This window comes from Triticum urartu, chromosome 4A (genome assembly GCF_056163025.1).
Source record: "Triticum urartu cultivar PI428250 chromosome 4A, HENAU_Tu73, whole genome shotgun sequence".
NCBI lineage: Eukaryota > Viridiplantae > Streptophyta > Magnoliopsida > Poales > Poaceae > Triticum > Triticum urartu.
Genome location: NC_141876.1, coordinates 43913832 through 43939926, shown reverse-complemented (window position 1 = coordinate 43939926; position 26095 = coordinate 43913832). Strand labels below are relative to the sequence as shown.

The 26095-nt window shown below is 49.9% G+C and overlaps 2 protein-coding genes and 1 pseudogene across 2 annotated transcripts; 2 read left to right on the top strand and 1 right to left on the bottom strand.

Annotated features, from left to right (window-relative positions):
* Positions 1-3999: 3999 nt before the first annotated feature.
* Positions 4000-6116, top strand: LOC125550520 (peptide-N4-(N-acetyl-beta-glucosaminyl)asparagine amidase A pseudogene; annotated as a pseudogene).
* A 1626-nt stretch (positions 6117-7742) lies between these two features.
* On the bottom strand, positions 7743-9214 carry LOC125550521 (uncharacterized protein At1g28695-like). The gene is given in 3 exon segments (XM_087517696.1): positions 7743-8228; positions 8502-8941; positions 9019-9214. Coding segments are annotated over 3 exon segments (1122 nt in total).
* Positions 9215-22255: 13041 nt separating this feature from the next.
* LOC125550522 (cathepsin B-like protease 2) lies at positions 22256-25805 on the top strand. Its single transcript, XM_048713540.2, has 11 exons — positions 22256-22441; positions 22873-22917; positions 23010-23090; positions 23185-23347; positions 23472-23476; positions 23574-23648; positions 23752-23877; positions 24568-24786; positions 25152-25265; positions 25350-25385; positions 25487-25805. Exons 1-11 carry the CDS (start codon positions 22379-22381, stop codon positions 25595-25597), a joined length of 1038 nt encoding a protein of 345 aa, XP_048569497.2. The 5' UTR covers positions 22256-22378; the 3' UTR covers positions 25598-25805.
* The last annotated feature ends 290 nt before the right edge of the window (positions 25806-26095 follow it).

Genomic DNA, 26095 nt, shown 5'->3' with positions numbered 1-26095 from the left:
GAATAAAAGGAAAATTTTGACTCTTTGCATAAAAGTAAATACATAAAAGTAAAAGATAGGCCCTTCGCAGAGGGAAGCTGAGGTTGTCATGCTATCTATATTTGTTTGTATGCTCAACCCGTTAGTGCAAAAGAACGTCACGTTGCATTGTCCCTTTGTGATAGCGACCTTTATTATGCAGTCTGTCGATTTTATTCTTCACCATCATAAGTTCGTGCAACGCTCAATTTTATCTTACACTAAATGATCTCACACTTTTATAAGAAATTTTTATTGTCTTTTTGCACCAATGGCAACTAACTTGAGGGATCTTGCTCAATCCCTAGGTAGGTATGGTGGACACTTGAAAATAAGATTTGGGTTTAAAGGTTTTTGGATGCACAAGTAGTATCTCTACTTAGTGCAGAATTTTTGGCTAGCAAAGATAGGGGCAAGCACCACATGTTAAAGGATCCATGACAATATGAGTTCTATGTGAATATAAACAAACATAAACCATTAAGTTGTCTTCCTTGTCCAACGTCAACAATTTTGGCATATAATATTTTGATGAGGGCTCACAATCACAAAAGATTTCTAGGATAGTATATTTATATGTGAATCTTCTCTTCCCTTATTAATTCTTTCATGAGTTGCATCATTGACTAATGATATGTTTGTCAATCTCTAATAAAATTTTCTACTTATACTTATGCTTATGTGGTGTCATCGCCTACCATAAGATTAGTATATGATCTTTTCTTCATTTATTTCCTTTCTTTATTTTAATTCCTTTCTCTTTTTATTTTTATTTGCAACAAGAAAGAAAAAACTCAAACTAAACTTTATTATATAACTTGCACACGATTACAAGGATAGATCACTAAGCAGCTCTCAAAGAAGAAAGGAACGCCAAGCTTGGTGGAAGCCAAGGGGAGTGTCAATACCTGATACTCAGTTCTCCTTTGGTGGTGAAGATGAAGATGATGGTGAAGAGATCTTGTCCTCGGATTTCCATGGCAGTAGCCCGCCATCGTGAGAGGAGGAGTGAGTCTCACGGGTCTTGCAACTAGCAGCCAAACTCATACCTTTAAACCTCGCCTCATATTCCAAGGCTTGGTTTTGGAGATCATAGATCTGGCTTTGGAGGAAGTTGATTTGCTCGTTGAGGGTGAAGACGATGTCCTTCATGGGCTTGCCATCCACCATGAGATCACGACAGAGGTCCGTGATCATGAGGTGATTGGCATTGAGCCCACGCCCCACCATCCCCTTGCACCGGAAGACATCTTGCTCCATAGCTTCGAGTCTGGCCTCCACGGTTCTCGTCCCCTTGGGACATGGCACATCACGAAGGTGAAGCGCCCCCTCATGCATCTAGATGGTCTGAGGGTGCTGCACCACCTCCCGCAAGTACGGATTGATGACGTTCTTGAAGAAATTGTCCTTGGAGGAGCTCGAGGTGGCCATGGTAGATGGGATCTGGCAGAGAAACAGCAAGAAAAGAGAACAGAGCATTTCTCCGCGATACGGTGATCAACAGGTTCGGGAAGTATATATAGATTTTTTTATCTTGGAAGACAAGAAAACGGAAGAAAAACGGAGTACGGAAGGTGTCCCAGGTGGGTACAACCCACCTGGGCGCGCCAGGCTTGCCTGGCACGCCCTGGTGTCTTGTGCCCACCAGGGGACGCTTCCTGAAAGTTTATTTATTTCCTAATTTTTTAAATATTCCAAAACTGATAAAAAATATTTTTGGCAGATTTTTTCAGAGTCCGTTTACTTATCGTATCATGTACCTCCTTATTTTCACGATTCTGGACTATTCCAAAAGGACTCTTTTATGTGTTCTTCCGGTGTCAAAGTTTGGATAACATTACTTTCAACATTAATGGGCGTACCCGAGATATAATGCTTTATACGTTGCCCATTGACAACCTTCGGGTTAGTACCTTCGAAATTATTTATTTTGATGGCTCCAGACCGATAAACCTCCTCGATAATGTAGGGGCCTTCCCATTTTTAGAGGAGTTTTCCTGCAAAGAATCTGAAATGAGAGTTGTACAAAAGAACATATTCTCCTACTTTAAACTCGGGTTTTTGGATTCTTTTGTCATGCCATCTTTAACTTTTTCTTTGAATAATTTTGCATTTTCATAATCTTGTGTTGTCCATTCATCTAATGATCTAATATCAAATAGCCTTTTTTCACCAGCAAGTTTGAAATCATAATTGAGCTCTTTGATGGCCCAATATGCTTTATGTTCTAACTCAAGAGGCAAATGACAAGCTTTTCCATAAACCATTTTATAAGGAGACATACCCATAGAATTTTTATATATTGTTCTATAAGCCCAAAGTGCATTATCTAATTTCTTAGACCAATTCTTCCTGGGCCTATTGACAGTCTTTTGCAAAATTAATTTTATTTCTCTATTGCTACGTTCAACTTGACCACTAGACTGAGGGTGATAATGTGATGCAATTCTATGATTAACATCTGATGTCGCTTGAAGCTACGTCGGTATTTCCCCAAAGAGGATGTGTTCTCTGTCTTGGGCCTCATGCGTTGCACGTGGTGGGCCTCGCGAAAGAAGGTTGGGTCGTGGGTGGCTCTGCCGAAGTGGGTCACGCGCGGGAGGGATGCGGTTGTACGATCGTGCGGATTTGTCGCTAGTCACTTCCTTACATTATTGGAAAAGCCTAGTGCATATATGTATATATGGTATAATGGAAAGAGGAAACGGATCAGTATATATACATATATGGAAAGAGAAAGCAAATTAGACGTAGGCCTTTGCTCCTGAAGTAGCACCACCAACTCCAACACCAAAAGTCTGCCGTGTGTTAAGAACTTATTCTTCGACGTCGCTACTACTGAGACCCACGCTGAGCCTACTACAGGGCATGAGAGAAAAAAACAGAGATATGCTTGTTAGTGCAGTAGAAAGATAAGGTCAAATTGTTAAACTTGATGTACAGAACAACAATAGCAAAGTAGCTCAGTTGGTCAGCGAGATGCTCCTATAGCTACAGCGACCAGAGTTCGAATCCTGGCAACCGCGGGAAAGAGAACGTCGCTCGCGGGAACAAACACAGCCATGCGATCAGGATCTGACGAAGCTCGGATTTTAGCCTTTGCGCCTGAAGCAGCACCATCAACTCCAACACCAAAAGTCTGCCGTGTGTTAATAACTTATTCTTCGACGTCGCTACTACTGAGACCCACAATGAGCCTACTACAGGCTAAACAAAACTCTTCGCGAGACGAATTATCGCCGACAAAATTGAACAAGCAAAAGAGGACATTGGCAATAGCCCATGATGATCTATATCTCACATTCAGAAAATAGTGTTGACAAATGGTACATTGTTCAAGGTTTAAAAGGTTTAAAAGGAACTAGAACAATCTCTTTGGCCCTTATGACTAGTTTCTATCAATGTTGTGTTGTATGCTGTTTTTTTTCTTATCACATAGTGCTTTACAAGGCATGTTCTAAAAAGGACTTTTAAAGCACAACTTATACAAACATTCTAGAAAACTTATGAAAACATATGATGTACTACAAGTTTTTGGACTAGTTATTCGAGTAATTTTTTGTGGTAAAGTCAGGCCATGCCCATGAGCTGACGAGTGTGATTGACGAGTTGGATAATTTGGGTGGCCCCGTGCGCGGTGGGGGGCGACGCACATCGATTACGTGCTCCGTGCTAGTGCATTCACGCCAAACTGGACTTCCGGTCAATGCAATTTGCAGATCGAAATGGAGCAAGCTGTATCCTTGTGGTTGACTCGCTGATTCTTATCTGCCCTAGTAAGTACTTCCTCCGTAAATTAATATAAGAGTGTTTAGATCACTAAAGTAGTAGTCTAAAGTAGTAAAGAGGGAGTATACTGTAATGCAAGCCGACCTGACCTGCATGCATGCATGCGCCGGCCGGAACGGCGGAATCGGAGACCATCTCGTCAGTCCTTGGCAGTTGGCATAGTACGTAGCACGCTCGTCCTGTACCCAACCACACTGTTCCTTTCTGATGAGATCCAAAGAGACCTTATCTGTCCAAGAAGCATGAACCATTTCTGATGAGATCCAAAGAGTGAGAAACACCACACTGTTCCGTCCTTTCAATGGCCTTATCCTCCTCCTAGTTTTAAGCCGCCCTGGCGCGCTCAGTACGTAGCAACGCAGCAGACTGCCTCGCCTCCGCTCTAATCTCAAGTTCTGAAGAACCATGGCCGTGCCATGCGTTCGCCTCGCCCTCCTCCTCTGTCTGATGATCCCAGCCACCGTCGCCTCACCTCGGAGCCGGAGCCTGCGCAAATCCCCAGCCCACGCGTCGGCGTCGCGGCCGACCGCCTTCTTCGAGGTGGACCGCCCGCCACGCGCACGCGGCAGCTCCGGCCGCCGGTGCTCCACGCTCCTGCTGTCCGCCTCGTTCGGCTCCACCTTCGACAAGGCCCCTGCCACCGCCGCCTACTCCCCGCCAAGCTGCCTCGTCAAGGCGGGCGGCCGCGCCTCGGCCATCTCCCTCGCGGTGCTCGAGTGGCGCGCCGCCTGCCGGGGACCCCAGCTCGACAGGATCTTCGGCGTCTGGCTCGCCGGCGCCGAGCTCCTCCGCGGCAGCACCGCCGCGCCGCCTCCCAACGGCATCGTCTGGTCCGTCTCCAAGGACGTCACCAGGTACGCGTCCCTCCTCGCCGCCGCCGGCAACTCCACCTTCGCCGTCTACCTCGGCAACCACGTCAACGCCACGCTCACCGGCGTGTACCATGCCAACGTCACGCTCCACCTCTACCTCCGCCGCACGCCGACGACCAAGCCGACGCCCGCCACGGCTCCCGCCGACCTCATCGTCCCGATGTCGCGGGCCCTCCCTCTGAACGGCGGGCTGTGGTTCCCGATCCAGAGCGCCGCCGACGTTGCGTCCAAGAGCGTCGCGCTGCCATCCAACACCTACCGCGCGGTCCTCGAACTCTACTTCTCGTCCCACCAAGACGACGAGTTATGGTACAAGAACCAGCCCGGGTACCAGAACGGCCCGTTCCGCGAGGTTACCGCTCGTGTCGACGGTGTCCTCGCCGGCTCCGTGTGCCCGTTCCCCGTCATCTACCCTGGCGGCATCTACCCCCTCCTATGGAGGCCAATCGCCCCCATCGGCTCCTTCAACCTCCCGACGTACGACATCGAGCTCACGCCTTTTCTGGGCAAGCTGTTGGACGGCAAGGCGCACGAGTTCGCGTTCGCGGTCACCAACGCCATGGACGTGTGGTACATCGACGCCAACCTCCATCTCTGGCTGGACCCCAGGGGCACGGCGACGACGGCGGGCCTCGTGAGCTACGCCGCGCCACCGACGAACACGACGTCGTCCAAGTCCGCCGACCCCGTCGACACCCACTACCACGCGACGGCGGACCGGCTCGTCTCCGCCACCGGGTGGGTCAAGTCATCGTACGGGAACATAACGACCAACGCCACGCGGACGTTCGCCCTCGACTACCTCCTCACCTTCGAGACGCTGGACCTGACCATCGTTGCGGACACCGGCGTCGTCGCCACGGACGGCGCCGGCGGTGTCCTGTACTCGGCGCAGACGCACGGGAACTTCCCGCTTGGCTGGGTCTATCAACAGAATAGTCTAACCGTCACGCACGGGTTGGAGGAGACGACGGTGGCCGCCGGCCGGTGGTCCTCGGCGCCGCCATACCGGTCGCTGCGCACCACGCAGAGCAGCCTCGTGGAGGACGAGGAGGGAGGCGGCAAGTCATGGGGCGTCCGGCAGACGTACAGGTACAACGCCACCGACGGGTGCTACTTCAGGAACGTGACCAGCAGCAACTACAGCGTCGTGTCGGACCACTCCAATGAGCTGTGCGTGAAGGGGGCGGCATCCGCCGGAGTTGGCACTGTCACGGCCGCGCTACCGGCGGTGAATCTTCCATAGTTACTTTTAACTTTCAGAATCAATAAAGACTGGATTTTTTATTTGCGGGGACAATAAAGACTGGATTTTCTACCATGCACCAGAGACCCCGTGCATGGTCTAGTTGACACTCTTTGTACAACTAGTTAAAGTTTACGTGCAATGCACGCTAATTTGAAAATATATTAAGTGCATGTGGATATTAAGTAGGATATTATTTGCGTGTTAGTATGTGATTAGCACTATATTTGGCATGAAATTAACTGCACGTTAAACGTGTTGAGCGCTCAACATTGAAACAATATAGGTCGTTGGATTGACATGATTGATGGCTGAGATTAATTGGATCTGCCCCTTTAGGTCTTTTTATATTGGTATAGATATAGATAGTCCATCCATACATGTAGAAACTATTCATCAACATTAATTGAGAATAGTGATACATGGGCTTAGTAATGCAAATGTCATCCTGTGCGGAACCGGTCTATCCATACAAAAGCTAGCATTTTATTTTCTAGTGAGATATTAATTCGTCGACATCTTTTCAATATTAATTTCAATTTAGAATATTTTTATATATTTGAATTCCTAACGGCATGATCTTTAAACAAGGTTAATATCGGATGTATTTTAAACGAGTTTGAATTTCATCAACATATCTCATTCATTTAAAATAATCACTTGTTTCAAAATATTGGTTTTACTCATTCCAAACACTAGTTTTACTCATTCAGAAAAAACTAATTTTGCTTAATTCAAAAAAAGAATTTAGTGGAGTAAAATAACTCCACTGAAATTTACTTCGCCGTTTTACTCCTCTAGGGGATCACTTAGAGTTGCCCTGAGTGGAGCAATTACGATCACTGTCTCAAAAATATCATAACAACAATGGTTGATCATCCTCCTGCCTCACCGCACACACTGTCAAGGGTGATAATCTAGTACTCCCTCCGTTCACCACGACGAGTAATTTGGAACGAAGGAAGTAGTAGAATTAGGAAAATGGTATATGTACGCGCTTCTAGCTACTTGTCTCGACCAGTCGTCTCATCTCCACGATTTAGCACACTCCGAGTGCGGCGGCCACCTCAGGTGTGCCGTCCCGTTGAGCCGCCTAGCGGCCCTGAGGACGGCCCTCAGGTCAGCGACCTTGGCCCGCATCGTCCGGTGGCAGTTAGCGTGCACAGTGGCCACCTGCCGGGCGTCCAGTCAAGTTAAGAGTGAACTTGCAACAGGGGGGGAAAGTTGGGCCTCAGTTGCAAATCGAGGTGGACTTAAAATTGGGACAAAAAAAGTTTTGATCCCTAGTTGTGATTCAAGGATGGACTTGCAACTTAGATAAAAAAAATGTTAAAATCCAGTTATGAGTCGAGAATGGGATTGTAACTATGACAAAAGAAGGTAGGGCCCGAATTGCAAGTTGAGGGTAGAGTTGCAATTTAAAAACAAACATATAGCCACAACGATGAAAAAAATCTTGAATTTTAAAAAATAAAAAAAAATCATGAACTTTAAAAGTCAACAAATTTGGAATAAAAATGGAAAAAGAAGAAAAAGGAGAAAGAAACAAAAAAGAAAATTGAAAAAAGTTCACTTGTAGCCACAACAGCCAACGAGACACACACGAGGAACAAAATCAAATGGATCAACAGCGGCCCACTGCCAGTAACGCGTACAGAAAAGGATCAATGAATAAAAGAAGCAAAAAATACTGATCTTGATGACTAAATCATATGGTTAGAAATGTATATATGGTACTTTTTTATATCTAGACGTGAAATAGCAAATCTGATTAGGAAATTATATGTACGCACTTCTACTTCTCTCAACGAATCGTCTCATCTCCATGATTTAGCGCACTGCGAGTGCGGCGGCCACCTCAGCTGTGTCGTCCCGTTGAGCCGCCTAGCGGCCCTGAGGATGGCCCTCAAGTCAGCGATCTTGGCCCGCATCGTCCGGCAACAGTTGGCGTGCACGGTGGCCACCTGCCGGGCGTCCCGGCTGTCCTGGCAAAACCCGCTGAAGCGCGCCATGTCCAGGACGCGCGCCCTCACGCCGAGGCGCCGGAACACGTGCCGCCGCTTCATCTGATTCAACACGTCCTGCTCCTTCAAGCCTGCGGACCCGCCGTGGGCTGCGTGCCACTCGTCAAACAGCGCCGCCGTCCGGTTGTTCGCGACCACGAAGAAGAAGCCGGTGTTGAGCTCATTGCTGAGGTAGTCCCGCGGCCGTCCGTTGAACTTGTCGGAGCTGATCAGGAGGTCTTCCTCCCCGGTGCGGTTGAGACTCGGGAACGGGTTCCTCAGCCACATCACATCCAAATCCTTGCAAATTATAAGCAGTGTCACATAAATGAACACTTCGTCTGACATACTTGGGATTTAATGAAGTCTCATGCTATATTCATGAGATCTTACACTAAGATTCATGCAAAATTTTACTTTTAATATTTTTCTTTTTTACATGTTATGTCATTTAATTTAGACTTGTTGAATCTTAGTCTACTAAGACCTAGCCACACCCGATGCCTATATATTATATAAGGGCGCGAATTAAGTTTACGTGACCTTTTCAGAGGCAGGGCTCGACGAAATTACCGTGAATATGAATCTGTAACCGTGCTTGAGGACGTCGCCGAGGAGGCGAATGCGCCGCCACATCATGCGTATAAACCCGTCGGACATGTAGAGCTGCTCCGACGACAAGTCTTGGGTGCCGTTCCTCGACGCCGGGAGCCGGTAACACCGGATGCCGCCGAGGCTCATGCACCGGCGGTATGCCGGCCGGTCCATTGCCACGAGGACGTGGCTGAGGAGCTGCGCGGTTCCCTCCCCTTCCCTCAGGCTCCGCACGAAAAGGTCGAGCAGGCCATCCTCCTCGGCGTACGCCTTGTTCAGCACGCTCAGGATCAGCGTCCTGTTCGCGTCCGCCGCGCCGCGCAGCGCCGCCTCCAGATCATCGCCGCCGTAGGCGCGCACCTGGATTTAACAACCCCCCAAAAAGTTAGGGTTTCAAGCTTTGCTGCGCCTGAAGTTGGCTCCACTAATATCAATCAATTGGCAATTGGCATAAAAGGCCCAGAATCGATCGGGTAAGTAGTTCTGTAGTTGCAGCCGGAGGATTCTACTTGCCGCTGGCCGTCGGCGTCGGCCGGCGAGCAGAGCACGTAGTACGTGCCGACCACGACGAGGAGACAGACGGCGGCGACGGCCACGAACCGGGCCGATGCGCAGTGCTCCGGCACGCAGAGCAGCCGGTGTGGGCATGGCAACTGCGTCCAACTCCTCGCCTTCTTTGGCCCGATCACCATGGGATCGGAGGACGGCGGCGTCCTGGATGAGGACGGGCGGTCGCGCGGTATCTCATGGAGGCACGGAGTTCGTTAGGAGTAGTTCAGTTGTTTGTAATCAGCAGAGAAATGCACGGGTAAATGGGGTACGTGCGCGGGTCATGAGAAATTTGCAGCAAACCTACCAACCTGCTGGACGCCTGAGTTTTCGCTCACACAAACTATCCATGGCGTACGTAGCACATCGATCGATTACCGTGCAGTTTCTTTTTGACGCCATTTGTCTATGAAAAAAGTGTGGAAGTTTTTTTTACAGCATAAAAAAAGTGTGGAAGTTTTTTTTTACAGCAAAAAAGTGTGGAAATTCATGTGGCTTACCAACCTCTATCCAATACTTCCCCGCAAAAAAAAACCTCTATCCAATACTTCCAGCAAAAAAAAACTCTATCCAATACAGGAAATTTCCGGTATTTCCAATGGGAAAAATGACCGAAAGCCTTTTTATTTAGACAAAAATTACCGAAAGCCTAGTTTACGTGCGCACCAGGTCCGGAAGTTTCGGCCCACCATGTCCACTACCGCCCATTTATCTATCTGATCGATTAACTGTACTACTCAGTTGCCTCCCTAAAGAAAATGTATCAGTTGCCTCTCTCACAAAAAAAAAAACTGTATCAGTTGCCTAGAGAGAGAGAAAAAAATGTCATCGGTCAGAATTTCCGAAAGTAAATGATCGGGATATGTAGAAATATCAGCACAAAAGCACCGTGGAAAACCCACATACTAGAAAAAAAAACCATATTCATCTAGCACATTTTTTTGCGGGAATTCATCTAGCACATTTTCATGTCCACAATGCATAGTTTTCGATCTCTACTCGTTTACCAAGTTCATTGCATGGTATATTGGCATGTTCATGCACTTGACACATAAAAAAGTGTTATCAAGTTTTTATTAGTTTTCTTTTCTTTCGTTATCTTTGTAGGTGTATTGGCATGTTCGTGGACTTCACACAAAAAAGGACCAAGTTGGGGTCAAACCAAAAAAGTTTCAGGCACCAGACTTTCGTATTTTGGGAGTGTCAAATATGACATATTTAAACGAGCTCAATTTGAAGATGCAATGCCACTGGTGGATCGGCGTCGTTCACGCGATTCGAACAATCCAAAAAACGTCAAAGGAGTTCGTACAAAGAGATGACGGCCAAAAAGTAATGCTCCTGAAGGTCCGGTGTCTAAAGACGGCGCATACTAGCCCTAGACAATTTTGTAAACCGGTCATAACTTTTTCGATTTTGCTCCGACTTCATCTCGATTTGTTCCTACGCGATCCTTGGCGAACAAGGGGTGTTTCGGAAGAGGATTTGGCTCCCCTGCCACGCTTGGATGAAACGAGGAGGAGCCACATCAACAGAGGTGGCCCGATGAGGCCTCCTACATATTCACCTCCAACCCTAGCCGCCGTCATATATCATCATGAAGTCCGATCTGCTCCACCAGTGTCGCTACACCTCCATCGTAGAGGAAGGGTCAAGGCAAGGATGAAGAAGTGAGGTGGCTCTGCCTGATCAACAAAGGAAACAGAATAATAATAATGCTTGATTGGGCAGGATGAGTTGTAGGGTGGCGGGGCCGGTGCTGACCTGTGCGAGGTCTCTCCCCGTTGCCAAATATGTGCCTGACGAGGCTGCGGGGGGGGGGGGGGGGGGGGGGAGGGGCAGAGGTGTGGAACGGCGACGAATGAGAAGTGGCTTGGAGCCCGGATGTGCTGATGGAGGTGACTGACTCGTCGAGTTCCGACAGTGGTGTGGCAGGGTGGCCGGGTTGGTGGAGCGGCGGCGAAGGCAAAATAGAAAATAGGAGGATGGAGGCGCGAGATCCAGGAGGGGTCTGGGTAGGGTTTTGGGTGGGCCGGAGGTGTCGGAGTCCTGCGTGTTTGATGTCCAAACTCCCGCAAAACTCATGTTTGTCTCGGATTTATGCGAACAAACGTGTCCGGACCGTTCAGATGATTGATACAGATCTGAGTTGAATGGCAGAACATGCCCGGATCTCGCGGCCCGGATGGTTACAAGGTAGTTTGAGGGTCCGCTTTGAAAATGCTTAAATTGGCTTTGACGTAACTATCTAAAAGAATGAACACAGATTGAGATCTACGATAGGTACTCGTGTCCGATTTTATAATGCTTATCCAAAAGATGTGTATGTGCCGATCTGGCATTCTGTCTACTCGTGTTCCATGCTCCAACAAATGTCTTGGCAAAAACAATAAAAGATCTGCACAGTTGCAGCTACTACCCCATACTATTCAATAACGGAGTATGTACTAAATTTCCAAAATGATTCCCGCGAGAAGAAACGTTTAAGCAGGCGGCAACGCATGGGCGAATCACTACCGGAACAGGGCTCTAAGCCGACAACCAAATATATGCCGACGGCTACCGTTGGCCTAATCCGAGCTATGCCGACAGCTAGCTTCTGGCCGTCGGCATACAATGGCCGTCGGGCTATCCACGTCTACACCGACAGCAGCCGTCGGCACACAACAGCCGTCGGCTTATCCAAGACTACGCCTACAGCTGCCGTCGGCATATATAGGCCGTCGGCATAGATGCGGGCCCGTCGACAACGGGCATCACGGCCGGCTAACGACGTCCAATCTATGCCGACGGCCGTGACGGGCAGCCGTCGGCATAATATGGGTGACACGTCACCGATCCAGAGCGCACCGACCAGGACCTATGCCGACGGCAGCCGTCGGCATATCTGACACGTCATCGATCCGCGGCGCTGTCCATCTGCCTGGCCCCAGCTATGCCGACGGCTTTACCGTCGGCATAGTTTTTTTCTTTTTTTTTTTCTTTTTTCCATATAGTATTATTATTATTATTAAGCATACAGTATGTGTTAATAAGCATACATATAGATTGTGTTAATAAGCATACATATAGTATGTGTTAATAAGCATATAGTATGTTAATAAGCATATATTATGTGTTAATAAGCATACATATAGTTTTTTTTCTTTTTCTTCACTGTTTTCTTTATTATTATTATTTAACTAACTTACATACCGTATGTGTTAATAAGCATACATACATTATTTTTCGGTTCTGTACAGAGCGGTGTGGCCCCCCTCACGAACGGTGCCGCCGCCAGCCGGCAACTGGAATGGGGAACAGCCGCATCGGGTCTATACGAAGGGGACTTTGCTCCAAGTGTTTATATATATATATCGGATGACCTACCACAACCGGGTGGTGTTGTGGCATGTCCGAAGAGGCGGCACACATCTCCGGGGCGTGGTCCCCCTAACGGACGGCGCCGCCGTCGGCACCTGGAGGGGGGAAACGGACGCATCGGGTCTACACGGAGGGGATGTAGCTGTCGGTTTGGCCCCGAATGTTGCTCCCAGGTGTCCCTCTGTGCTGACCTGACACAACCGGGTGGAGAGGCCCACTGGTCAAAGCACGTCTGTGGGAAGTCAAAGGGCTAGATCTCGTGGTCAACCGCTTCAGGGTTAGGCGGGACGGCGCCCTGGGGAGTAGCAATGCCACTGGAGCGTCGCATCGGCCCTCATACATGCGGGGTGATGTGGTGGCATGTCCAAAGAGGCGGCACACGTCTCCGGGGTGTGCCCCCCCTCACGGACGCGTCGGATCTACCCGGAGGGGATCTTGTTGTGGGTCTGGCCCGGATGTTGCTCCAAAGTGTTCCTATGGGCTGACCTAACACAACCGGGTGGGGAGGTCCACTGGTCAAAGCCCGTCCGTGCAAAGTCAAAGGGCTAGATCCCGTGGTCAAACGCTACAGGGTTAGGCGGGACGGGGGACCTGGGGGTAGCAATGCCACCGGAGCGTCGCACCGGGCCCTCATACATGCGGGGTGGTGTGGTGGCATGTCCGAAGAGGCGGCACACATCTCCGGGGTGTGCCCCCCTCACGGACGGCGCCGCCGCCGGCACCTGGAGGGGGGAAACGGACGCGTCGGTCTACACGGAGGGGATCTTGTTGTGGGTCTGGCCCGGATGTTGCTTCAAAGTATACCTATGGGCTGACCGAACACAACCGGGTGGGGAGGTCCGCTGGTCAAAGCCCGTCCGTGCAAAGTCAAAGGGCTAGATCCCGTGGTCAAACGCTACAGGGTTAGGCGGGACGGGGGCCCTGGGGGTAGAAATGCCACCGGCGCGTCGCACCGGGCCCTCATACATGCAGGGTGGTGTGGTGGCATGTCCGAAGAGGCGGCACACGTGTCCGGGGTGTGCCCCCCTCACGGACGGCGCCGCCGCCGGCTCCTGGAGGGGGAAACGGACGCGTCGGGTCTACACGGAGGGGATCTTGTTGTGGGTCTGGCCCGGATGTTGCTCCAAAGTGTTCCTATGGGCTGACCTAACACAACCGGGTGGGGAGGTTCGCTGGTCAAAGCCCGTCCGTGCAAAGTCAAAGGGCTAGATCCCGTGGTCAAACGCTACAGGGTTAGGCGGGACGGGTGACCTGGGGGGTAGCAATGCCACCGGAGCATCGCATCGGGCCCTCATACATGCGGGGTGGTGTGGTGGCATGTCCGAAGAGGCGGCACACGTCTCCGGGGTGTGCCCCCCCTCACGGACGGCGCCGCCGCCGGCACCTGGAGGGGGGAAACGGACGCGTCGGGTCTACACGGAGGGGATCTTGTTGTGGGTCTGGCCCGGATGTTGCTCCAAAGTGTTCCTATGGGCTGACCTAACACAACCGGGTGGGGAGGTCCGCTGGTCAAAGCCCGTCCGTGCAAAGTCAAAGGGCTAGATCCCGTGGTCAAACGCTACAGGGTTAGGCGGGACGGGTGACCTGGGGGGTAGCAATGCCACCGGAGCATCGCATCGGGCCCTCATACATGCGGGGTGGTGTGGTGGCATGTCCGAAGAGGCGGCACACGTCTCCGGGGTGTGCCCCCCCCCCTCACGGACGGCGCCGCCGCCGGCACCTGGAGGGGGGAAACGGACGCGTCGGGTCTACACGGAGGGGATCTTGTTGTGGGTCTGGCCCGGATGTTGCTCCAAAGTGTACCTATGGGCTGACCGAACACAACCGGGTGGGGAGGTCCGCTGGTCAAAGCCCGTCCATGCAAAGTCAAAGGGCTAGATCCCGTGGTCAAACGCTACAAGGTTAGGCGGGACGGGGGCCCTGGGGGGTAGCAATGCTACTGGAGCGTCGCACTAGGCCCTCATACATGCGGGGTGGTGTGATGGCATGTCCGAAGAGGCGACACACGTCTCCGGGGCATGGCCCCCCTCATGGACGGCGCCGCCGCCGGCACCTGGAGGGGGGAAACGGACACGTCGGGTCTACACGGAGGGGATCTTACTGTGGGTCTGGCCCGGATGTTGCTCCAAAGTGTTCCTATGGGCTGACCTAACACAACTGGGTGGGGAGGTCCACTGGTCAAAGCCCGTCCGTGCAAAGTCAAAGGGCTAGATCCCGTGGTCAAACCTACAGGGTTAGGCGGGACGGGGGCCCTGGGAGGGTAGCAATGCCACCGGAGTGTCGTACCGCGCCTCATACATGTGGGGTGGTGTTGTGGCATGTCCGAAGAGGCCGCACACGTCTCCGGTGCGTGGCCCCCCTCACGGATGGCGCCGCTGCCGGCACCTGGAGGGGGGAAACTATCGCATCGGGTCTACACGAAGTGGATTTAGCTGTGGGTTTGGCCCAGATGTTGCTCCCCGGTGTCCCTCTGGGCCGACCCGACACAACCGGGTGGAGAGGTCCACTGGTCAAAGCCCGGCCATGCAAAGTCAAAGGGCTAGATGCCGTGGTCAACCGCTCCAGGGTTAGGCGGACGGGGGCCCTGGGGGTAGCAATGCCACCGGAGCGTCGTATCGGGCCCTCATACATGCGGGGTGGTGTTGTGGCATGTCCGAAGAGGCGACACGCATCTCCAGGGTGTGCCCCCCATCACGGACGGCGCCGCTGCCGGCACCTGGAGGGGGGGGGGAACGGACGCGTCGGGTCTACACGGAGTGGATGTAGCTGTGGGTTTGGCCCGGATGTTGCTCCCGGGTGTCCCTATGGGTAGACCTGACACAATCGAGTGGAGAGGTCCACTGGTCAGAGCCCGTCCGTGGGAAGTCAAAGGGCTAGATCTCGTGATCAACCGCTCCTGGGTTAGTCGGGACGGGGGCCCTGGGGGGTAGCAATGCCACCGGAGCGTCGTACCGGCCCCTCATACATGCGGGGTGGTGTTGTGGCATGTCCGAAGAGGCGGCACGCGTCTCTGGGTGTGGCACCCCTCATTGACGGCGCCGCCGCCGGCACCGGGAGGGGGAAAACGGACGCGTCGGGTCTACACAGAGTGGATGTAGCTGTGGGTTTCGCCCGGATGTTGCTCCCAGGTGTCCCTCTGGGCTGACCTGACACAATCGGGTGGAAAGGTCCACTAGTCAAAGCCCGTCCGTAGGAAGTCAAAGGGCTAGATCTCGTGGTCAACCGCTCCAGGGTTAGGCGGGACGGGGTCCCTAGGGGGTAGAAATGCCACCGGAGTGTCGTACCGGGCCCTCATACAAGCAGGGTGGTGTTGTGGCATGTCCGAAGAGGCGACACGCATATTTGGGGTGTGGCCCCCCTAACGGACGGCGCCGCCGCCGGCACCGGGAGGGGGGAAACGGACGTGTCGGGTCTACACGGTGTGGATATGTAGCAGTGGGTTTGGCCCGGATGTTGCTCCCAGGTGTACCTCTGTCGATGACCCCCTCCCCCTTCACTCACCTGACGAACTAAGCTACCCCCGCCCCCACCCCCACCCTCACCGTCGACGACCCCCTCCCCCTTCACTCACCTGACGAACTAAGCTCCAGATCGAGCACGCGATCAAGGGCGGCCATGGCGCTCCCATACCCGCGACCAGGCCACGGCCTTGGCGGACGAAGCTGCTCGAATTCGGCGCCTCCCCTCCCCTTCCCTCTGTGTGGTTCCGGGAGAGGAGAGGGCTGAGCGGTTTAAAAAAATAAAAAAATCTATATGAAATAATAATACATAAAAAGGAAAATTATAACTATAAAAAATTTAAAAATCTATATAAAATAAAAAAGAATAAATATATAACTATAAGAAAACATTAAAAAAATTTATATAAAATAAAAAAGGAAAATAAAACTATGCCGACGGCAAAGCCGTCGGCATAGCTGCGGCCATACGGTAGGCGTTACGCGGATCAGTGACGTGGGTAATAAAATAAATAAATAAATAAATAAGTATGCCTACGGCTAAGCCGTCGGCATAGGCTGCCTTATCCACCCGTGGGGCGAACCCCCTCCACTCATTCCCAATCGCGCCCCCGACCCGCCACGATGCGCCGCCGCTCCACCCTGACCCACGCCGCCGCCGCCACGCTGTCCGCCCACCTCCTTGCGCCGCCGCCGTTAGCCTCGCCACCCGGACCCGCGTCGCCGCCACAACCCTCTCCGCCCCTCCTCGCGTCGCGCCCCTCTCCTCCCTACTCACGCCGCGCCGCCACCCCGACCCAGCTTCGCCGGCCGCCGCCTCCAGCCCGCCCCCTCACCCCACCGTCCCCTGCTCGCGCCGCGCCCCTCTCCGCACCCTCCTCGCGCCGCGCCGCCCCAGCCAGGCCGCCCCGAGTCCACCTCCCTCCTGCTCGGGCCTCGGCCCTCGCCGTGCCGGCCGGGGCTCGGAGCCCTCCTCCGGCGACCCTTGCAGCAGTGGCCCCGCCGCCCGTCCCGGCGACCCCTACAACGGTGAGATGGATGCATGGATGAATTTTTTTTGCATTACGTTACTAGTTGTTATGTGCATGGATGCATGGATGAAATTTGTGACAGTTGTTATGTTACTAGTTGTTAAATGAATTAATGAATATTGGTAGATGGATGGATTGATGAATGTTGTTATGTTTTGTTAGATGAATTTGTGATAGATGGATGGATTAATGAATTTATTAGATGGATTTGTGATAGATGGATGGATGAAATTTTGTTAGATGGATTTGTGATAGATGGATGGATGAAATTTTGTTAGATGGACGGATTGATGAATATTTGTAAGTTTTGTGTTTGGTCATGTTTAGTGTTAGGTCATGTTGTTCCATAGGACACTTAAATAAAGCTTTTTTTTGTAATTTGAGATGTTGTTTCATGTTGGTTCATAATATAGTGTCAATGCTTTATGTGATATGTGATGACCTAATTTTTTTTCACTCGGTGTAATTAACAGGATTTGGGGTGTTCCATCTTCGTGGAGTGATCGTCGACGTTGGAGGTGTTGGTCCATGATCATCCCTCTCCTTTGATCGACTACATCGGAGGGTGAGCAGCAATTCCATGACCTCGTCCACTTTTTTTCCATGTCACTAGATTAAATTTTCACATCAAGTCGCGTAACCTAGGTCTCCCGTCCGAAAGGGTTGCATCGATAAATATGCATTCAATTGCATATTTATCACCGCAGCTCTTTCGGATTGTCCAGCGCTTTCCACGGACAGCCCGTGGATGTGTAGATTGGGTACGTTGTTCATGCTCTACCCCGTTCCGAGACAGGATTTCGGCGGCGCCTCCCTGTTGTTCTCCGGATGCACATTCTCTCGGCATTTTGCTGAGACGTGTATTTGGAGAACAGCGGGGAGGTGCTGCCGAAATTTTGTCTCGGAATGGGGTAGAGCATGGACCGTACTCAATCTACACATTCTCGGGTGGGATTAGGACCCATCTTTACCTATTAGAGATGTAGGTGTATTAAATGTCATTTCTTGTCAACCTTGTAAAAAATAAAATATTGATGTGAGTAATTTAAATGAATCCTTAATTTTGTTGTGTGGCTTCCAATAAAGCAGAGATGGCAGATAATCAGTGGATGTATAGTGGGTTTTTCCGTCGGAATCAAGTAACAACAGAGTGGGTCGAGAAAACTGATGTGTTTTTGAAAGAGATATTCTGTAGTCCAATGAGGATGGTGCCAGAATGCCCGTGTGCCAGATGTAAGAGGCGTATCCGCAGAGATAAGAGTGAGATGACTAAGCACCTTCGCACGCATGGATTTATGCGCAACTTTAATATGCCGATAAACTTTGCCCAGCGGGACCGTGGTAGAGAGCATGTGATACGACAACGCGTCGCTGGTTATGAGGACGATGGGGTTAGAGACATGCTAGATGATGTCTTTGCTGCACAACCGACACCTCCGTCACATTCAGCGAATGAACCGGAGGAGCCGGAGGAAACCGCAAAGGCCTTCCTGGAAATCTTGGCCTCGTCAAAGAAACCTCTCTATGAGGGTGCCTAGCTGTCTGTGCTGGATGCCATCTCGCAATTGATGGCAGTCAAGGCTGAGTACGGCTGTAGCCGAGGTTGCTTCGAAGCATTTCTGGGAGTATGGGCTAACAGCCTGCCTGAGGGCCATGAACTGCCGAAAACCATGTACGCTACGAAGAAAATCATGAAGGCGCTCTCGATGGACTATGAGAAAATACATGTTTGTCCAAAGAATTGCCTTTTGTTTAGGCATGAGTATGCGGATGACAAGTACTGTAGGAAGTGCGGTTCCTCTCGGTATATTGAGGTGGTCGATAAGCATGGTCAGAAGCAGCAGCTAAAAATCCCTGTGAAGGTTCTTTGGTATCCTGATTTTATAAAAAGACTGCAACGCCTTTTCATCACTGAGGAGTCTGCCAAAATGATGAAGTGGCACAAGGAATGGAATTTAAAGGACTTACTCGGAGTGGACGAGCCCACAAGGTTCCCTCCCGACTACGCGAGGATGACACCTCATAGGGAGGTGGAGGGGTCGGGGGAGGAGACCCTATAGGAGGAGGCGGTGGGGGAGAGCCCCTAGAGGAGGAGGAGGTGGGGGGAGAGGCAACCGGGGCAAAAAACTCCGGGCCGTGTCCGAAATAGGAGGGTCTTCTTCGATGCCCTCCTATACAGAGGCACCTTCTGAGTCTGAGGAGGAGGAGTATGTTCCTGATGGCGAGGAGGAGGAGGCCGAGGAGGAGGGTGAGGAGGAGGGCGAGGAGGGTGGAGGGGAGGTTGATCCCGCGTTGTGGGGTGACTTGCCACCGGGTGCTCCGCAGGGGTGGCTGCGTGGTAATGCCGGACTACCTACACCACCTTCTATCGAGGAGCACAAGTGGCTCATTGAACCTGTGGGGACAGAGTAAGTGCCTCTCAATCATATTTTCAACACATGACAACATTTTCTTATTGTACACATGGCAATCATTTGATTCTTTTGCAGAAACTGGATCCTTCGCGGAAAGGGCCGTAAACCGAACGGCCTTATCACTGTCCTATTGAAGGAGTTTTGGCCTGTCCTATTCTGCCTGCGGCCAGACAGGGACCCGCAGCAGCGGGTTTTGGCCATGAGCTGGGCCCACTACGAGGCTTGCAGCAACGCGGAGTACGGGACGGCCGCTAAGGCCGTGATCACCAAATTTTGGGTAAGTTCTCTTCTGAATCACTTGTCTTCAGTTTCGTTCATAGTTTATCATTGAATCACTCAACTCATGCCTTGTTTGCTTCTGGTTTATGCATGATTGCAGCAACTCTATAGAGTTCTTGACGAGCACAAGGCCAGAGCCGACGTGGTCTTGCTTGCGGCTGCGAAGAAGAAAGCTCGTCAGTTGCAGTATGAGGTGCGCTGGGTTTCCGTCTCGCAGTACTACCACATCTACCTGCACCAAAAGATGACCAAACCTCAAGCGCGGAAGCTACGACTTACCTTGAACAGGGAGCACTTCATGATGGTAACTATTACTAACTTTTCATTGTTTCAAGCAGTCAACTATATGTTTCATGCTCACATGTCATGCTTCCAAAATTTGCATAGGTTGTTCCTCGTTGGTGCTATGGAAGGCATGACGGGTGGGCGAGTTTGGTCGATAGGTGGCTCGGCGCCGATGCAGAGTTTGCTGCCAAGAGCATCAAGGCCCGGGCTAACCGTGGAGACGACGGGACACACGGCCAAGGAAACAGGAACCACTGGGGCTTCAAGGCCATGAAGGTATATCTATGCGCATGATGCATTTTTATTCTTCTTTACTGTCATGTTCTTATGTATGGCTGACTTCTATTTGACGTTATAGGAGGACAAGTTGAAGAGGCCGCTCTCAGACATGGAGTCGTGGAAGCTGGCCCGCGAGCGGAGTCATCGCAAGGAGGGCGAGAGCCAGTACTACGGCAAGACCGAGGAGCACCTGGGGTCTTACATTCATCACTATCAGGAGTTGCATCCGGATGTTCCTGTTGCTGAGGTCGCCCAGTCTCAGATCGACGACACGGCGGTGGTGGCCATCCAGGGGAAGAAGAATGGCCGGTATCCGTGTTTCGACGGCTTGATCACTCCTTCGATCTCGTACACACAGCTTCGGACTACCAACCCGAGCCAGTTAGAGAGTACGGGGCGTTCACAAACTCCCTTAGCCCGCCAGCATGCTGTAAGTACTTCCTCTTTATCTTTTTCTATCTAGCATTCTCAGTTTATTTTCAGCATTGCTCACTTAGAAACAACCTAAATTATGTAGGCATATAAGGAGTTTGTCGAGCATAGGAATCTCGAGGTGCGGGAGTACTTGAAACGAGTGAAGGCAAACGATGATTACAACCGTCAGATGATGATGGTTAGTTTTGCCCTCTTAAAACCAAGCTAAATTTTTGCACTTTCATTCCTTCTGATCTTCTAGTTTGCTTGTTTAACTAACATTCAGGCTATGTTGGCGTCTTGGACTAACCGCACGGATCCACCACAAATGGGACCCCCACCACCACCTGCGGGAGAACCCCCACACGTGCCCACGTTCAATGAATGGGTGGCACTAGGCAGTGATGGTCCGGTTAGTACATTTGCCTAACTACTGTCAAACTAGTTCTCGTTCATGAAACACTATCATATCATATTTACCGTTAGAATCTTTTCTGAAACATGTAGGGGACCGGTGGCTCGACTCCTGCTCCGTCGACCCCGGTCACTCTGCTCTGGCAGAGTGGTGGTGGTCGCGATGGCGGTTTTGGCGGAGGTGGTGGTGGTTTTGGTGGAGGAGGTGGTGGTTTTGACGGAGGTGGTGGTGGTTTTGGCAGAGGTGGTGGTTTTGGCGGAGGTGGTCTTGCTTGATGATTCCGTGCATGTGGCCATCGTGCCATGCCTTTCATATTCCTACTTTTATGATGTTTCATGTCTTGCACTACTTTTATGTTCATGAACTTCCGTCGGTGATGATCTTTAGATGATGTGATGAACTTGAGTATGTTTAGATGATGATGGTGAACTTGAGTATGTTTAGATGAACTTGAGTATGTTTACATGATGAATTGTCATATTTCTGCATAATTTCATATTGTTCTGTTTTGAAATGCTGCCAAATGAATTGGAAAAGAGAAAACAGGGAAAATAAAAAAAAACTATGCCTACGGCAAAGCCGTCGGCATATATACGCCCAGGAGTTACCAGGGCTCGCCACGTGACACATCTATGCCTACAGCAAAGCCGTAGGCATAGCTGAAAATCTATGCCGACGGCTTTGCCGTAGGCATAGCCCTGCTGCAAGGAGGAACCAGGAGATGACACGTGGCAGAGATATGCCTACGGCAAAGCCGTCGGTATAGATTCATTTATGCCTACGGCTTTGCTGTAGGCATAGCCCTGCCACCAGGAGTACCACGGGTTGCCACGTGGCAGAGGTATGTCGACGGCTTTGCCGTCGGCATATCTCTGCGACGTGGCATTGCGTGATTCGTCAGCGCTTTTGACGGCGCCGTCCGTTGCCGTCAGACGAAAAACACTGCCGACGGCTATACTATGCCGACGGCTGACGTCAGGCCGTCGGCATAGGCCCCTATGCCGACGGCTATACTATGCCGACGGTCTAACAAGACTACGCTGACAACATCTACGCCGAGGAGCCTATGCCGACGGCAACCGTAGGCATAGATCTATGCCGACGGCTTAGGGGCCTCCGTAGGCATAGACCGCGAGTCCGGTAGTGAATCAACCCGATAGTTGGCTCTGGCGTGGTGCCGATCTCACAAGGCAGAAAAGGGCAGACAGGCATATCCCGGAAACCAATTTTGCAGCTTACCTCCAGACTCCAGTCCCCTGCTACAGCTACTCCCCTGTTTAAAGGGCGGCGTGGGGGAGCACGGAAGCCAGGCCGCCAGTTGCAGCTGCTACTCCTGCTTGCTTCCCCCTGTCGTCGGTCGAGGAAGGAGATGGGTGGCCTACTCCCGCTGGCGCTGCTCGTCGTCCTCTCTGCCGCCGCCGCTGCCCCTCAGGTTCGTTTCTTCTCGCCTTATCTTAACGAGATCCCACCTCTGCTGCGAATTTGGTAGTAGCAGTCTAGTGCTGCGAACCTCGGAAGCTAGATGAAGGTAGAAGGGTTGCGACAGAGCCCGCGGCGGAGGGGCCTCGGGCTTCCCGCGCCGTGCTGCAGCTAGATGACGAGCCCGTCCTCTGATGCTAAGCTTGATGCCAACACTGAAAATCGAATAGCTTGGAACGGAAGTTCGATCCCTTCATTTCATTGGGGGCAAGAACAAAAAATACCTATCCTAATCCTAACACAGAAAACCGAACAGATAGGTCTGTTTTTCTCTGCTTGGGATAAAATGTACCCACCCCTACTAGCATTAAGGAATCAGTGATGATGTTACGCAGTTGGCTGAGTCACATCCATGTTTGCTTTAACATGTGTTTGTACCTGCAGCTCGTCGGAGCTGCGAGGGGAGACCATTCCCTTCCAATCATCCAGGTCATTTTTTATCCCCCTCTAATTGGCATCCTACCCATCTTGTATTGTTTGTATTATTATTAATAATCATACATAGTGTTGTACTATCACAGGAAGACATCATACGGACGGTCAACAACCATCCCAATGCCGGGTGGACGGCTGGACACAACCCCTACCTCGCAAACTATACTGTACATACAACACCCTCTTGATCTTGTCCTTGTCATCGAGGCACCATTTTCTCCTTCTATGCTTGCTGACCTCAAAATCATTTTTCCCTTGCAGATCGAGCAATTTAAGCATATCCTGGGAGTGAAGCCAACACCTCCAGGTTTACTGGCTGGTGTCCCAACCAAAACTTATTCAAGATCAGAAAAGGAGGATCTCCCAAAGGAGTTCGACGCCAGATCTAAATGGTCTGGCTGCACCACAATCGGGAAAATACTTGGTAAGCTCAACTACTAGATAACTCCATGACCATAACCCGGTTCTACGCCGTTTTAATTACACTGACCAACTTCATTTGCTCTTTTTTCCCCAATACCTTGGAAAACGCTGGTTTTCATGAGCAGATCAAGTAAGTCTATGCACATTACCTTATATGGTTACCACCACGGGTGCTTTCTGAACAATTGAAGATGATCAACGTAGTATGTATTGGTTGACAATGGCAGGGTCACTGTGGTGCCTGCTGGGCCTTTGGTGCCGTGGAGTGTCTGCAAGATCGTTTCTGCATTCATCATGGCGTGGTGAGTGCATATGGACGACCCGTCTACTGTCTGGTCTGTTTTTAAACAGGCCTGTTTGGTCCTTTTCTTACAATAACCAGCCTGCTATTTTTATTCCTTGCAGAACGTTTCACTTTCTGTCAATGACATAGTGGCTTGCTGTGGGTTTCTGTGTGGCGATGGTTGTGATGGAGGATATCCTATCTTCGCATGGCAATACTTCGTCGAGAACGGTGTTGTTACTGACGAGGTATAGCTAACTCTCTACTTCCTACCATTTCCGTGTCCTGATGATCCTAGAGCAATCCTACTATTACTATTTGATTCTGTTATATTATGAATCACTTCTCTGAGTTCTAAGTTCTAACTACAACAGTGGGTATTACTGAATCTGTCTTAACAATATAACCCCCCTGCAAAAAAAATCAATATAATGGAAATTGGATGGTACATTAATTATTAATAATATTTCGCTCCATAAATGAAATTGGTCTATTTGTGAATACAGTTTTAACAGCTCAGTTAGTGACTGTATCATTTGGCGCTAAATGCTAACAGTGTATATTTGAACCCGAAAATCAGGGAGTAGTAGGACATATTGTGCTAGTGTGTCCTCAGTACACAAAACTACAATACAAATGGCTCTGTTCCAAGTTCTGGAAAATACGTTGTAGCTTAGCATACAACATGAAGTAGAAGAATCGTCATACTTTCTGCATGATCTTCAGGAAAGATCCTTTGGAAAATACAGAAAACCTAGCTGAAACTAGCTGCACGTCTTTATCTGGCTAGATTTTTTTTGTTGCATTTTTTCTTTTCTGTTCCTAACTATGTATTGTTTTCATATCATTTTTTTTTGTTTAACTAGGCTCTCCCCTCATGTTTCTTGTAAAAAAGATTCAGCTCATCATACCACTCATACTTGTACATTGTCTTGCAGTGTGATCCATTCTTTGATCAGGTTGGCTGCCAGCATCCTGGATGCGAACGTGCTTATCCTACACCTGTGTGTGAAAAGAAATGCAAGGTGCAGAACCAAGTTTGGGAGGAAAAGAAACATTTCAGTGTCGATGCATACCAAGTAAACTCTGATCCACATGACATCATGGCAGAGGTCTACAAGAATGGCCCTGTAGAAGTTTCTTTCATAATTTATGAGGTAACTTCGATTCAGTATTTGATGTTTGACATGTGTTTTGCCAAGGCTGTCAAAATGAGTCAAAATTTCTGATAGTACTTTGAAATGTACAAACATAATATAAACAAAACTTTGAAAAGCTTTAAGTCTGAATAAAACCGTGGAAAGAACATGGCAGTAGGAGAAACGGAAATAAAAACATACATACTCTTGTTAGCATAGTGAAATATGAAATACAATTATTATCTTTGAAGCTTTGAATTCGGTCAACAACTCATATGCTTTATGATTGTATAATAAGACTACAGAAGTACAGATTCTATCATCAAAGGTGAAGAAGATTTTTGTTACTTTCAGTGCTGATTTAATTCTGCAATTTGCTGCAGGACTTTGCACACTACAAGTCAGGTGTTTACAAGCAAATCACAGGTAGGATGGTGGGAGGTCATGCCGCCAAATTGATTGGATGGGGAACAAGTGATGCTGGCGAGGATTACTGGGTATCTTGTTAATTCTCTATCTTACACTTTTTATCAAACAATGATCAAGACTTGACGTCTTTCATTTTGTCTTCTGCTTCTCAGCTTCTTGCAAATCAGTGGAACAGAGGATGGGGCGAAGTGAGTGTGACAAACACCCTGTATTGTTTGGCTAATTAACAAGTTTTGGTAGGATCATGTGTTTGGTTAATTAACAAGTTTTGGTTTGTGATGCATTGTAGGACGGGTACTTCAAGGTCATAAGGGGCATGAATGAATGTGGCATTGAAGGAGATGTTAATGCCGGTATGCCCTCGACAAAGAACATCGCGGGTAGCGCCTTTGCAATCTGAAGTCTGAGCGGCGCCTTTCCTCTGTTGTAGTTGGAATTAGGGATTTTCCTGTCAAATTAAGACCCTCCTTGATTCAACGAATTTTCATAGGACTAGCAAATATGTCCATGTGTTGCAACGTGAGAAAAACAATTAGATTATGCCAGATGAGATAAGGACTTTTAAAATGTCATTTCATAAACTACGTCTGAATAATGTCATTATGAGACAAGGGACTTTTAAAAGTCATTTCAAAAACTGAAAATGTGATGGTCTCATCATGACTTGTTTTCCTAAGGCGCCACAACGATTTTTTGTTGGCTAAGCAAACTACATTGATGGACCTTACTTGAGCTAGACTGATGAATGATATGCTTCGCGTTGACCTGGCATCACGGCGTTTTCCATGACCAGTAAAACTATAGTACCAAAATAAATATAGCTATGTATGGAGACAAATTAGACATTTAGTCGTTTTCATATAGCTTACAAAAATTAACCCATAGGAAGTTGTCAACT

Excerpts from the sequence above, each read along its gene's own strand:
- LOC125550522 (XM_048713540.2), top strand. The coding sequence starts at position 22,379 with ATGGGTGGCCTACTCCCGCTGGCGCTGCTCGTCGTCCTCTCTGCCGCC. Across the intron at positions 22,918-23,009 it reads ATTCCCTTCCAATCATCCAG|GAAGACATCATACGGACGGT; the intron begins GTCATTTTTTAT and ends GTACTATCACAG. Across the intron at positions 25,266-25,349 it reads ATGCTGGCGAGGATTACTGG|CTTCTTGCAAATCAGTGGAA; the intron begins GTATCTTGTTAA and ends TCTGCTTCTCAG.